The 15,000-nt window shown below is 44.7% G+C and overlaps 3 protein-coding genes across 3 annotated transcripts; 1 reads left to right on the top strand and 2 right to left on the bottom strand.

Annotated features, from left to right (window-relative positions):
• Positions 1-5,446: 5,446 nt before the first annotated feature.
• sec61b (SEC61 translocon subunit beta) lies at positions 5,447-8,084 on the bottom strand. Its single transcript, XM_060064410.1, has 4 exons — positions 7,927-8,084; positions 7,460-7,557; positions 6,693-6,797; positions 5,447-6,062 (listed from the first exon to the last, which is right to left on the bottom strand). The coding sequence occupies exons 1-4, from the start codon at positions 7,927-7,929 to the stop codon at positions 5,975-5,977; spliced, it is 294 nt and encodes a 97-aa protein (XP_059920393.1). The 5' UTR covers positions 7,930-8,084; the 3' UTR covers positions 5,447-5,974.
• Positions 8,085-8,308: 224 nt separating this feature from the next.
• Positions 8,309-12,142, top strand: alg2 (ALG2 alpha-1,3/1,6-mannosyltransferase). Its single transcript, XM_060064408.1, has 5 exons — positions 8,309-8,549; positions 8,841-9,012; positions 9,242-9,379; positions 9,515-9,682; positions 10,774-12,142. The coding sequence occupies exons 2-5, from the start codon at positions 8,842-8,844 to the stop codon at positions 11,512-11,514; spliced, it is 1,218 nt and encodes a 405-aa protein (XP_059920391.1). The 5' UTR covers positions 8,309-8,549; position 8,841; the 3' UTR covers positions 11,515-12,142.
• Positions 12,143-12,583: 441 nt separating this feature from the next.
• LOC132467243 (phospholipase A and acyltransferase 1-like) lies at positions 12,584-13,702 on the bottom strand. Its single transcript, XM_060064409.1, has 2 exons — positions 13,408-13,702; positions 12,584-12,810 (listed from the first exon to the last, which is right to left on the bottom strand). Exons 1-2 carry the CDS (start codon positions 13,693-13,695, stop codon positions 12,715-12,717), a joined length of 384 nt encoding a protein of 127 aa, XP_059920392.1. The 5' UTR covers positions 13,696-13,702; the 3' UTR covers positions 12,584-12,714.
• Positions 13,703-15,000: the final 1,298 nt, after the last annotated feature.

Consider the following 15,000-nt stretch of genomic DNA (forward strand, 5'->3'; position numbering starts at 1 on the left):
AAGGGGGTGCACTCTACTACTGTGTAGGGGTTGCTGGTCTCTGCTCTGAGCTGACCAGAGCGCTGATGCTCTCTGTTAACAGCTCTGCTCCAGCTTCTCCTCCTTTCAGAAGCTCCCTCTGTTGTGCATTAGCATCTTCCAATGTGTGGCGTCTGCAGACACAATGTGAGCAGTGCAGACAAAGGATTAGTTATTTATCAAGGAAATTAGATATGAATAATTAAATAGTAGAATAACTACAATTAAAATAAATGATCAACATTAAGAACAAACTGACAGCTCATCGCCTCACGGTTCTATGATAATGCCTTGTTGAAATTCGCTTTCATGGTTGTCTCAACAGTTTTCCAAACTCTTTCTTATCAAGAAATGTTTCAATGAAACCAGTTGCTTCGTGGCTTTGACAGCTTGTCATGCAATGCTGCCATGGCAGTTTGTTTCCCATTTTTGGGGTGAAACTTCAATTTGACTCAGTGATGGTAGTTTTCTTCTACCATAATCACTCTCGCTTTGCAATGTGGTTTGGCAGGCCCTTGCCTTCAGGGTGAAACAGTCGTATTTCACATTGGATATTTACTGCGTGTGTGTGTGTGTGTGTGTGTGTGTGTGTGTGTGTGTGTGTGTGTGTGTGTGTGTGTGTGTGTGTGTGTGTGTGTGTGTGTGTGTGTGTGTGTGTGTGTGTGTGTGCCTTCGTCAACACCACCCCTCATTGTGGTTGTTGTCAGTATCTGTTTGCTTTATTATTTGCTCCAGACAGGTTTCTTTTCAGCTGCTCAGTCTCTGTCTCTGTCTCTGTCTCTGTCTCTGTCTCTGTCTCTGTCTCTGTCTCTCTCTCTCTCTCTCTCTCTCTCTCTCTCTCTCTCTCTCTCTCTCTCTCTGTCTCTGTCTCTGTCTCTCTCTCTCTCTCTCTCTCTTCTCTCTCTCTCTCTCTCTCTCTCTCTCTCTCTCTCTCTCTCTCTCTCTCTCTCTCTCTCTCTATTTGTTCTTAATTTTATCTTCCCATTGCATTCTGTACTTCTGTCCTCCCTCTCTACCCCGGTCTCTTTGATTTAATCCCTGTCTTCCCCCATGTGTCTTCTCTCTATTTCTCCTAGTATAATCCTTTATGTTTCCATAATGCTTCACGTTTTCCCACATTCTTGTCCAATTCCTTTAGATTTTTTGCAACAAGGCTCCCCTTTCCCTGACCTGACCATGTTGTAACAGTATGTGTAACAGTAAGGAGGCCTCTCCTATCTGACCTGACCACGGTGTAACAGCTTGGAGGCCTCTGCTACCTGACCTGACCAACGGTGTAGCAGTTTGGAGGCCTCTCCTACCTGACGTGACCTGAGTGGCCTCATTCAGGACAGTGGGATGCTGAATGTGTTACGCCACGAACACAAATGGATATGAAATGAATTACAACAATGGTACCAACTAACATGAGGACTGATAGAAGAAGTCAAGTAACAAGTCACCGATTGTGGGTGCTCACTGGTTGTTCATCCTAACTGTCGATCTGTGAAGCCGGTTTCGTCTGTCTAGGAACCACCTTCTAGGAGACATCCTGGATGCTGTTACACAAAGGTCTTCTATTGAGACCTGTTTACCTTATCCCTCCCCAGAATCATGCTTTCTTTATTGTGTGGACAACACAGACTGTACAAACAGCTCTCTGCTCGCTCAGCAGTCTGCCGTCAATGGCCGGCCTGTGGGGCGGAAGAAGCAGTTAGGGTGATCCCCTCCGCTCGCTGGTCTCCTGTCTGCGATGGCCAGGAGGTCCTCAACCTCCACCAAGTGTTGGACCTTTGCGACGCGTCAGACCGAGTGGGCTGAACTGAAAAATGCAGAAAATAATTCTGTATGTTTGTTTTCTAATTGTAATCCTTGTGTTTCCACTTCCATTTGGCCAGAAGCATGAAGCGGAACATTTTATCTTTGAAAACGCTTTCACCTTCTAGTAGGCCACAGCAAGATAATGCTGCGCTGACATCTAGCATCTGACGGCTTATTGGCTGCTGGGTCACTGATTCATTACTGAATGACCAAAACAGCCTGGGCCACCAACTTACAGACGCTCTGCCGAAGACATGATTGTAATTGATTAGCCAATTATATTATAACACATTAAAATGAAGCAGTAAAAATTATCGATTATCGCGATCAATTATTTTTATACCTTTGATATATAAACATTTTCAAATAACCCTGCAGCAATATGCATGGCGGTGCGTGTGTGGGTGTGCGTGGGTGTGCATGTGTGTGTGAGTGTGTGTTTGTGTATGTTCCCAGCTCTGCGGTACAGTTGTTCAGAGCAGAGGAGTGCCAAAGGGCCGGTGTGTGGAGAGGATATGGACAGCAGGCTGCTGTTCAGCCAACCTCAGCACAGCTCTTCCGCTTTTTTTGGGAAGCAGGATTCTGTCGGTCTGTGTATCGATTTCAACCACCACTCAATGCCATGCTTTACCGACCATGTGATCCAGTAGCACAAAATGAGCAAGCACACCCACACACACATAAACACACAAAGATGCACACACACACGCACACACACAGAAAGGCAAGCATGCAAAAACTCACACACAAAAACAAAAAATCTAAGATGAACATATTTCATGTGCACAATTAAGGAAGAAAGCAAGAGGGAAGGAGTGCCTTTTTGTCTATGGCATAAGTTACCAAGGAAACAGATAGGAGATAGGATAGGAAACGATATACATGTGTTAAAAGTATCTTTATCCTGTGCATATCTATATGTGTGTGTGTGTCTTTGTGTGTGTGTGCGGGGGGGTTATCTGTCTGAGCGCGTGTTAGGGGCTGCCCCTTGTGAAACGTTGTGGTTTCTAACAGGATATGGTTCATTCTGAGAGGTAAAAATTACAAATACAGAGGAAGAGCGCAGAGGAAAACAGCATGATATACCTCTCTTTTGTTTATTTCTGTCTCTCGCCTCTGGTCTTTTTTTTTTCCATATAGACTCTCTGTCTCATCGACAAACTATAATAATTTATTTATTGTATTTTGACTTGAGACTGAAGATGTCTGGGAGAATATTTATGGATTAATATTATATAATCTAATTTATAAGTAATAATAATAATAATTATCATTTTGATCCCCCCTCCCAACTATTTCGCAGAATAGCACCACCAGCTGAATGTCTTTCTTGTTTCCCACCTGATCGATGACCAGAACTGAGACAAGGCCTCGATGACTCCTCATGTTCCTCTCAGCCTTAAATGGACCTGTTGGTTTGAACCACTGACGTTATAATGGAAATGTGTGGACAAATGATACTGAACTAAATGCTGAATAGGACTTGTTGCCGGGGAATATTAACCACGGACATCACATTCAGGGGATGGGGTCCATCCACACCACGTCTGTTACAAACCATTGAAATCACATACAAGGGGTTCATCCTCCCCTGTCTGTTAACCATGGACATCACATACAGTACATCCATACCTGCACGTTTCAACCATCCACCAAAAACCACAGAGCAAAGTAACAGAGGGGGGGAAATAAGGGAATTAATAATGCGTGGGTCTTGTATCCTGAGCCCTTGGGATACCAGGCTGGTTGTCCTGTTCGTAGCATGAGTGTGTGTGTGTGTGGGGGGGGGGGGTGGGGGGGTGCTTACTGGATATGTTCACCTCCTCAACGTCTCTGCTCCTTCATATTTAATTGCTGCGTTGAATTATTGGCACGCTGCCGTGTTGTGCCACCGTGTATTGGACCATGGAGTTTGTGAATCTGTGTGTGTGTGTGTGTGTGTGTGTGTGTGTGTGTGTGTGTGTGTGTGTGTGTGTGTGTGTGTGTGTGTGTGTGTGTGTGTGTCCCTGAGTTTGCACTGGAAGCTGGTGGGATAGCAGAGCCATAGCAACAGAATTAATTAAAGAACAGGATCTGAGCTCTAAACGTTAAACCCGATGAACAAGCTCTCTCTCTCTCCCTGTCTCTCTCCCACACTGTCCAGTTTCAATCAGATAATTTGAAACATCTAAATATCCATGGAACAACATGTGTTCCATGCATTTCGACTGCAGTTGAAGGTACTGTAAGCCTGCATGCAGTTTATTATACTTGAATTCACATACAAATTCAATGCTTTGTTAGAATTAATTGAGCCAGGGGGCAGACACAGCAGCGTGTTGCGACGCTCGACTCTCCGCGAGGGCCTTTGACGGAGCGCTGTTCAAGCAGTCTGGTGCTCCCCCTACAGGTGACGTATTTATGTAGGCCTCTATTATATCAACGTATGTTCGTAACAAAATATAACATACATTGAAATATATTGCAAGAAACATGAATTTAGATTTGCATCTGTATTTAAATAAAATCTTATCAAGCCAACTCGATTTGGCTTGATGATCTTGCCAATACATTTATGGTAAATTGTGATTTGATCAATTATGTACGTAAAAGCATTTGCAAACAATAATTAATAACAATCTTGTGGTTCCTTTTAAAGAATCAGCTTTTTAAGCTTTTATTTTTTTCATGAAAGTGCTGTCACTTGAGACTCAAGGAAACTGATTTGATACGTCCAGACCAATTGTAGGGATTCAATTAAAGGGAGAAATCAGTTCCCTCTCAGTTCTGTGCAACACATTTCTGTCTATCTTTATGATTAGAGTGGTAGAGCAGCCTAACATTTCAAATATTAATCATGGAAATATTTTAAATGTTAAAGAATTCAGGACCTCAACACAACATATGGTCATGTCTGTAGTCCAGGCAAAAAACATAATCATCTCTTTTAACTCCTAATTTTGTGTTCAGAAGTTGGGCCTCACCAAGTCTTTGATAAGTGGTACCCTATCTAGCTCCATATCTTGAGCATGGCGATAACACTGCCAGGTTAGGAGTCCCCCCGAGGAACCCTGATGCTATGATAGTATACGCGGTATGCATAGATATCAGCCCCCCCTGCCCCCATCATTTGGCTTTTGATAGTTTAATGTAATCCACTTAAAAATGTTAAACCTTTCTTTTGTTAATGAACTAACAGAACAATCCTTCTTTTCAATATGAACTTGAACATTTTGTTGGCCAGCCTACCTTGATGTGAATTATTCCGAGAGCAGTAGAATGACATAATTTAGTCATGACTCAGAGGCAAACTTGTCCCCTGAGACAGCGGAGGTATAAAAGTCACCGTGCTTTACACAGAGCATACCAAGTCTAGGACATTCTAAACACTGTCAGCCATAATAAAATAAAAATGACGTGTCAAACATCATACTGCTGATTTTACAAATCGTACCAGCTATGTTACGTGACATCTGAATCTCATATATATGTGAAATGCCTACAAAGTCAAAGAAAGGTTATGTTTACACAATCCATTGGCTGTTTCTTATGAAAAAGACTAAGAGCATCAAGGCAACACAAGGCAATCACCACTTCATTTATACTCAACCATCTTCTTATAGAGCCTCCATGAAGACCAATGGGCAAATTGATTTAAACATACATTGTGTTTTATTGTACAATATTACAATTTAATTTGTACAAATACACTTACCAAAACAAATAAAAATTATAATAAAGGCTCCAATTTCGAGTTCCAAAGAGTAATGAGGGGCTGGTACCAACTGTGCCTGTGTGAACCAACGTGTAGCAGTACAGAACTGCAAGGCAGCTGGTCAGCAGTAGACACACAGGAACACCGCCAGGGAAAGTGGCCTCCTGACTTACGTCCACAACCATCATTAAGAGGGGAGATGGACAAAAGCAACAGCGCACATACCCCCACAGACCCATCAGAGCAGATACTGTTGACCCCAAAAACCCAGTTTGTACAAAAAGTTGTCATGGGCCACTTTGTGTTGTTGTGGTTTGTATATGATTGTGTTAGGGTGGAGGATGAAGAGGACATGGGGAGTACACTTTTGTTCGTTTGTCATTTGGTCCCGGTCTGCTGTGGTAAGAAGCTGTAGCGGTGTGTGGGGGGGGGGGTCGAGGTCCGAGAGTCCAGCAGAGTCCTTTAGGAGCGAGTGTACTTCCCCCAGATGTGCAGCATGAAGACCGAGGCGATGAACAGTAGACTCATCACCAACACCGGCACCGGCCCACTGTCAGGAGAGAACGTTACACTCATCAACATCCTGGACACCTTCAGGTCTGCTGCAGCGACCCACTTCATTGATGAGCTTCTGCACCCAGGAGGGGCTGGGAGAAGGACTGAGGGAGGGAGTGGTCGTGGGATGTATTGCTAAGTAGCAACATTGCCATGCCAACCATGTGCTCTATTTGCCACCTCCTCTCCCCGACAGGAGGCTGTAATTGAGTTGACCTTTCAGAGTGAAGCCTTTAATGAAGCTTTGAGGCCAGTTCCAACGGCGGAACAAACACACATTCAAGAGACAGCGCTGTATAGCCCGTCTATCCCCACTTCCATGCATTCTATACGCAGCATCATGGACCAGACCTGAGCCAGGAGTCCAGGAAACAAGAGTGCTTCAATATCCGACAGATACTATTATGGATCAAAGCTCTGTAAATGGTATGAGGTTTTCTTTATGAATATCGAGGGATTAAGTTATTTTTTCGTGTTTGACACAACAGATTCCACAACGGTGGGAGTCAAATTCTGTTTAGTTATAAAAAGTACAGCCATTGTGGCTGGATGTCTACGTAGACCTATGTCACTTGTGCAGGGCCTTACTTCGCCATTGCACACATGACGTGTTGGCATCACTTACACTTTGAGTCCTGGCGAGTCCTCTGTGTAGAAGCGCCACATGCCCCCAGTACCTGCTGAGGATGTTGTCCTGCCAGCGCTGCGTGTGCTGCTGCTGGTGGCCTTCCTGTAACATGCACACATGGTTGGTTTGGTTATGTTGTCCAATAGACCAATCATACTTGACTTTTTTGAAAGGGAAACTTATACTAAAAACAGTTATCGAAGACGAAAGGAAAGAACCCACATGAATAATTTTCTTTCTCTCAAAAAGTGTTGCTCAGTGACCTTGTAAACACAATTAATAAAAAAATATTTGCCATTAATGAATTAAATACCGTGCCATCATATATTGTATAAATAGTACAGTACAGTGATCTCTACTTGGTACGGGGTGTTGTTGATTCATTGCTTGTTTATTTGTGTGACGAGATTAAAAAGAGGTTAATGAGACAATGAAGAGGATGATTATATTGCAAATGATCACAAGAGCGCAGATGAGCCTCTGATTACACAATGATTAAGCCAAGAGCAGCATCCATTTAATGCCGTTAACATATTGTTTGAAATACATTAAGCATAACTCAATTGCATACCAGAATAGATGCAGCAGAGTTGCCAGTCTTTTGTGAGTGCATGTGCGTGTGTTTGTGTGTATCTTAAGGTGACAAAAACGGACAGGCCATGGAAATGAACCATCATCAAAATGACAGGGTTAAACGGTGGGTTATCTGCATGTTTTTTCAACTTGTGAGGACTCAAAAGCTTGCATGGTGCCTCAGTGCCCACCTCTGTCTGACTGTGGAGCCTGCTGCCCGGGGGGCCACGGTTTTGCTTGGGGACCGGCCAGAGGCCCCGACGCTGGCTGAACTTGCTGCTGGTACACGCTACAGGAGGAAAGAAAAACAGGATATTGGATGTGGATGTGTCATATGTTCCCCGTTCAACCCGATTGCTGGGCAAGGCCTTACAAGATAGGTACTACCTCTGAATCATGTTATAACATATACATACAAAACACATTATTGACGGGTATTAATAACCTTGTAAATAAGTATTTTTTTTCAAACTGTAGCAGAGGAATGGACTATTCTGTAAATGAAACGAATGCCACGTCTGCTAACTCACAGAGAAGCTCTAACGTTAGCAAGCAGGCTATGCTAACGTCAGAGGGGCAGTATAGTATACAGACGCATTAGAATTGAATGAAACTGCGAAGCACATCAACACAATTTCAGGCGGAAGAGAACTCTTACCATTGTGCTATAATGTTCAAAACACACACTGAACTTGGAGAACTGCTTGAAGCTTATGTCCACGTCAAATGAGAGTGGGCTGCCGGCGTTACTTCAACACACTTGATTAGAGAGCTAGGAGAGATGACGCTCGTCTAAAAGGACACGACTACAAAACCAAAGCCCCCTAAAGGAGTCCAGAGAGAAGCCTGATCAGCAGAGAAACACTGACACAAATACTGCAACGCTCGCCAAACGCAGTGTCGTGCGAATAACCTCGATTATTTAAATACCTTTCAAAGGTCCTAAAATTAATATGTTTATAATATCAAATGAAAACAGTTTAGATTTTTTATAACGGCAAATATGTTAAAGCTTTGAAGGAGTGCCGACGTGTCTTACAGGAAGCGGCTGTCATACTTGGAGGAATTAGGCGCCATTGTGGTTCCTACAGGAGCCCCAAATCCATAGGATTTAATGAGAGAGCTGGATCTATCATGGCCGACTCCCATCACAGTTGCACTGTATATTTACACCTCAGTCGAGTGAAACAAATAAACTGATAGGGATTTGTTTCCACCAGGCTCTCAATCTAGAGCTTTCAACACATTGCTAGCAACAGGGTGCAGTGGCGCGATCTAGAGGTAACATTTACAGCCTTATTATTTTGACATTTATTTCCCAAAATAATGTACAGAGCAACGTTGTCTTTGTGGTTGACTTAGAAATCTAGAAATCTCACTGTAATGCCAATTCAACAACTTCCACACTTCTGAATTAAAACTATATCTACGTGCGCTTTTCTGTTTGTCATTGTACACTTGGTCACCTATGACACGTGTTTGAGTGCCTTTGACAACGAAAACACAATGAGAACGATCTCTCAACTTGAGAAAGAGTTAAACTAAGGTAGTAACACTTGTTTCTGCTGCCAGAATGGCCCGTGTGGTGTTTCTCCATCCCGACCTTGGAATAGGTGGAGCTGAACGACTGGTGGTGGATGCTGCAGTAGCCCTGAAGTCCAAGGGCTGTAGCGTCCAAATCTGGACTGCACATTATCATCCATCACATTGCTTTTCCGAGACCCTCGACCAGGATTTACCAGTGGTGGGTGTCCGGGTTTCCACACACACACACACACACACACACACACACACACACACACACACACACACACACACACACACACACACACACACACACACACACACACACACACACACACACACACACACACACACGGACTACTTGTAATATGGACTATTTGGTTATTGGACTAATATTGTCAAGTTCGACAGTAACCACATTAAATGTACACTGCCTGCTTTTCTAACAGGTGTGTGTAGGTGACTGGCTGCCCACTAGTGTCTGCGGCTACCTACATGCCTTGTGTGCCTACCTGAGAATGATCTATGTGGCTCTATACTTGGTCTTTTTTAGCGGATTGGAATATGACGTCATCTTCTGTGATCAGGCAAGTCCTCACTCCTCATAACTAATCTCCATCGGAGCACTTTTTTTAGATACTTGCTACCTTTTATGTCGTTTCCTTTAGGATGAGATGTCACATGGATTTTCCTATCGATGGTGACTATGGTCCCTTCCCCAGGTGTCCGTGTGTATTCCAGTGTTGAGGTTGTCCCGTCGGAGGAAGAAGGTTCTGTTCTACTGCCACTTCCCAGACCAGCTCCTCACCCAGAGGCAGTCGGCGTTGAAGAGGCTCTACCGTGCTCCCATCGACTGGATGGAGGAGCGCACTACTGGGATGGCTGATATGGTAGGGAGATATAGGGACAGAATGCTCACTCGGAAGCCTTTGGAAAATTGTCTCTTATTTTCTAGTGAAGCGATTGCCAAGGGGGGTTAAAGGATACCTTTGAGATTTTAGACCTAAACCTTAGTGACTGATGTGGAAAACCATTTTTGAAATTGGTCCAGAATTGGGGGAGAGTATTCAGCCATTGCAGCCCACTCCAGTGTAACCCTAGGGGAATTGGTGCCCCATCGGTGTATGTCCTCTCATAATATTATTCGATTATTATTCTAAGTGTCTGACAGCACTATGGAAAGGACTCCTAAAGACAAATAAGATATTTTTTCTCCTCATCCAATCTATTTTGTTATTGTGTCTAATCAAGTCTCGTCCTGAAATCTCATGAGAGTTGAGTTGTTTCAGGTATAGAACAGTGGAAACGTGAGTGAGCCAATCCCGACCAAAATATTAATGATTTGATCCCTCCCAGATATTGACCCCACACTGTAACCATGTAGTTAGCCCCCCTGTTTCTTAAGGACCTGTAGCTTGATTTACTGTAAGTTGACAAAGGTGCTCTGACTGTATGTTATGTAACCAAAAACTGAATAGGCTGAAGTAAGACAAACAGCCAGTACATAAATGGTCCTACTACAATAAATATGATGTTGATGCCTTTATCCCTATCCCAAGAGACGTTCTATACATTTAGAGACAGGTCTTGTGGACCAGGTAGGCATCATCCCAAGGATGCCTACTGGTAGGTTGTGGACATTGGGGATCAAACCAAGAACTTTGTGACTGAGCCATCCGGTTCTGGATCAACAACACAAATTAAAGTCTCACTGCTGAAGATCTTGTCTTTCAGAATAGAAAATAAGTGTTGTGTCTACTCTAACAGGCTGTGTAGCTGTGTGACAGTAGCCAGCAGACCCCAGCTCTGTGGCTGGCGTGATGGGAGGGGTTTTGGGAGTATCGATAGTAACGTTCTTGTAAACAAAGAGAGGTTTGGGCTGCCAGCATGCCTCAGGAGAGTAGCTAAACGATGACCATTATTCGTGTAATATTTGTAAAATATTACTGGTGTGAATGACTCCATATGAACCTCTCTCCAGATCGTAGTGAACAGTCGGTTCACGGCGGGGGTCTTCAGGGAGACGTTCCTCAGCCTGAAGGAGGTCCAGATCGACGTGCTCTATCCTTCCCTCAACACGGTCAACTTTGACCGGCCCTCCGAGGGGACTCGGGCCCTGGCCGGCCTGCTGCCCGAGGGCACCGCCTGCCTCTTCCTGTCTCTGAACCGCTACGAGCGCAAGAAGAACCTGGGCCTGGCTCTGGAGGCCCTGGCGGGGCTGAGGGACGCGCTGCCCTCCGCCCTGATGGCAGGCGTCCACCTGGTGGTGGCGGGGGGGTTTGACGAGCGCGTGGCCGAGAACCTGCAGCACCACGCCGAGCTGAAGGAGCTGGCGGGCCGCCTGGGCCTGGAAGACCGGGTGACCTTCCTGCGCTCGCCTTCGGACGACCTGAAGGTGGCGCTGCTGCGGAGCAGCGCGGCCGTGCTCTACACCCCCAGCAGGGAGCACTTTGGGATCGTGCCCGTGGAGGCCATGTACTGCTGCTGCCCGGTCGTCGCCGTCAACTCCGGGGGCCCACTGGAGAGTGTGGAGGACGGGGAGACAGGCTTCCTCTGCGAGCCCACAGCCGCCGCCTTCTCCCAGGCCATGGAGAAGCTGGTCAGGGAGCCCCAGCTCCGCAGGGGCATGGGACAAGCTGGGAAGAAGCGGGTGCAAGATAAGTTCTCCCTAGAGGCCTTCTCAAACCAGCTGCATGGGTACATCCTCAGGCTGAGCCAGTGAGGCCATTGCTGGGGTAGAGTTAGAGGAGTTGGTGGTCTCAGGGTGGCAGTTGAGGTGAGAGAAGCTCTGAATAGTATTAACTGGCCTCAGCTTTGATCTAGTTCCCTGGAGCAGCGTTATCTGTCATTAAACTGTGAAACTGGTGGTTGAGGGGCCAGGTAAAGGGCCACAGATAAGGGGGGGGGGGGGGGGGGGTGGAGGTTGTGTTTTGGAAAAGGAAGACAAGTGATGTAAAGGCTCTGGCTGTGTTTGTATGTATTAGCACACATTTATCAGCCTAGGTGTGTGTGTTTGCGTGTGTGGGTGCGTACGGGAGGTGATGAAGAGGTGCCGAGGTAGGGGGCTCTGTGGGAGGATATTATGAGGACTCTAAGGACAATTAATCAGCATTCCCCCTGGAGGGGTTGCTGAGAGGAAGAGGGACGGAATCTCTGTGCCAATTAAGAAAAGAGTAACGAGTTTACCCATCCTGCCCCTGGAAAAATGCCACCCTCTGTGTGTGTATGTGTGTCTGTGTGAGAGAATGTGCAGCAGTATACAGTTGCACATGTGCAAGAGAGGGCCACCGCCGCTGCAAACAAGAGCCCAACAAATGACTGGAGCCAATAAATTGATTGCTTGAATGAAATGTTTTGCAGTCTCTCTTTTGTCTGGGCCGGGCTCACGGCAGAGAGAAGCCGCGAGGGGAAGGAATGTGGTGAGGAGCAGGCCTCTGAGCGGACGCTCACATGCCCCGGTTCAATACCCGGGTTGTCTGGACGGGGGCTGCGTCGGACGCTATTAGCGGGCGATAAAGCGTTTGGCTTTGTCAGACGTGGGCTGATGTGTGTGAGGGTCTGGGTCGTTATCAGTGGGAAGAAAGGCAGAAGGTTGTTACTGCTCCGGCTCTACTACTGTGTGGCCCGGCGCATATCGACATTCCTGGAGAACTAATAAACAAGGGGACACATAGTTTCCCCACTCTTGGCTAGTTTGTTTTGTTCATGTTTTCCCCCCTGGCCTTTAATAACTGCTAACGGAGGTTCTTTGAGAGTGAGACAAGAGGCTTGGACGAGTAGTTCATGTGGGATCACCTATGTTTTTATTGAAAGAAATATTTTGTTTGTCGGGCAATGTTGTACTACAGATTGTTTATTTCCGAAATTAAATCACAGTAATTAAGATTGTGTAAGCAAGACACTGGTTGGACTCCTTTGGTCTTTACAGCTCAGATTCTGTGGGGATCATCTCAGGGATCATCCTTTGAAACGTTTGGGTCGCCACCTCATCCTCTGTGTCCTTGGTCTTGTACAGAGTCTAGAAAGATGTAAACAGAAAAGTTTGACCATTAACCTCCATTTACATTGAGGGCATTTAGCAGAAGCCTTTATCCAAAGCGACTTACAATAAGTGCATTTGGCAGAAGAAAGTGAAAAAACAATATATTGCTGTCAGTACTGTAAGGATGTTCATAGAAGACAGTGCCAAGCACTTACAATTACTTGGTGATCCCATACCTTGTATTCAACCAAAGTAGGAAGGATAAGATGCTAAACAATACTTAATACATTTTGTGCCAGGACATACAAAGTACAATTAGTGCGCAAGAAGAAGGATATTTTAAGGAGAGTTAGAGAGGATGAGGGGGGCTGGAGGGTAAGGAGGTCAAATATATACAAACCAACGAGGAGTCATAGCGATGGTCCTAGCAGCATTGCATGCTTACACATTTGCACACATACACACGATTATTATACTTATAATACATTGTACGGTCCACAGCCTTCACGGTTTGACTTTTGCAATCCAGATCACCTTAAAGTGCAGTATAATGGCATAAGTTAAGGTATAAATACATTCAAAACACACACACACACGCACACAAACAATGACAGGTCCCTGGATTGAACCCACCTGGGTGCAGACGGCGCGTCCGTAGCGGACGAAGGTGACAAAGTGCTCGCTGTTGAGGTGGAGCAGGTCGTAGCTGAGCTGGTGGTGCAGCAGGGCCTGGCAGCGGTGCTGGAGTAGCTCGGGGGGGCTGGGCCAGAGCTGGTGCTTGTTGTTGTTCACCCTGATCCGGGTTCCTGGGGGGACTTTAATCTCGGTAATGAGCTGCCTGCGGATGCTGGTCCTTCTGAGGGGGCCCCCGGCCGTGCGAGGGGCCATTTGGTGGAGGAAGCTGCGACAGAGCGCCTGCATGGCGTTCTCGTCTGGAAATGAAAGAGAGTTTAGTCTCTCTGACACTTACTGCATGGGGTCACCTGGAAGTAATAGGATCAGTTACAGTCCTAGACTCTATTGATCCTACTCTATCCGATTTATCTATACATATATATATATATATCTGAGTAATAATTCCAAAACATAAACAAAGAATATATACAGCATGGTTTTTGCGCTTATAGATATTTATAAAGATAATGTTTATAATGTGTTCATTCAAATGTTTGCATTAATAACAATGCCCCACAACCTAAACGTACATAGAGTATAATTTCAGAAAAAAATTATATATTTTGCCCCATATTTCTTTATGAAAGACAATATAACTCTGTTCACAGAATTTTATAAAAATGTAAATGAATTAACACAAATAAACAGCCAATAACATTTATACCTCCAACACCAAAATGAACCGCATGGCCATCCCCGTCATAGATGGCCCAGAGTGAGAGCCCTGTTCCTGGGTACACAAACTCAATCAGGTCCCCCACCTGGGCTCCAGACACATTCTGATCGATCTAGAGTGGAAAAGAAAACAGCTTTGCCTGTAGTCGCAGTAACACTGCCATGATAATGGTAACGTTTTTATTTCATTTTTCTGGTAATTTATATTTTTCTAACATAATCTTATAGTCAGTGGTAGTGGTAGTACATTAAAGTTACACACATTTACAAATGTAAAATAAAAAAGAAATCTCAACTTCCAGAATAACATTGCATTATGATAGATCAGCTGATACGTTTAAGCCGATAATTATAAACATTAAATAAGTGTATTTAATAAAATAATGAGAAACAAACCAAATAATCTAAACACATACGTTTTTTTTATTTGAATAATATTTTCATTTACATTAATAATCATTTTAAATCAGTAAATGTACATTGCAGAGATGAAGGAATATTTAGATTGTTTAACATCACTACTTTCAAATGTTCCCATCTATAGGCGGCAGAGGCTCAGGATGTAGAGTGGGTTGACTGCTAGGTCGATCCCCAGCTCCTAGTGTCAAGGTGTACCCGAGCAAGGCGTCTCACCCTAACGGCTCCCGACGAGCTGTCTGTTGCCTTGCATGGTTCACACCGATGTGACTGTGTGTTTGAATAGGTGAATATTTGGCAATAATTGTAAAGCGCTTTGAATGGCCACTTGTTAGAAAAGTGATATATTGCCAAAAGATATAAGTCCATTTACTATGCAAAGCATTTAAAAAAGAAACACCCTAAACATTGGCAGACTTTTATAAGGATGGCAGTTTAAAGTTCTTACCTGTTTATTTT

The sequence above is a fragment of the Gadus macrocephalus genome, chromosome 11 (genome assembly GCF_031168955.1).
Source record: "Gadus macrocephalus chromosome 11, ASM3116895v1".
Classification (NCBI taxonomy): domain Eukaryota; kingdom Metazoa; phylum Chordata; class Actinopteri; order Gadiformes; family Gadidae; genus Gadus; species Gadus macrocephalus.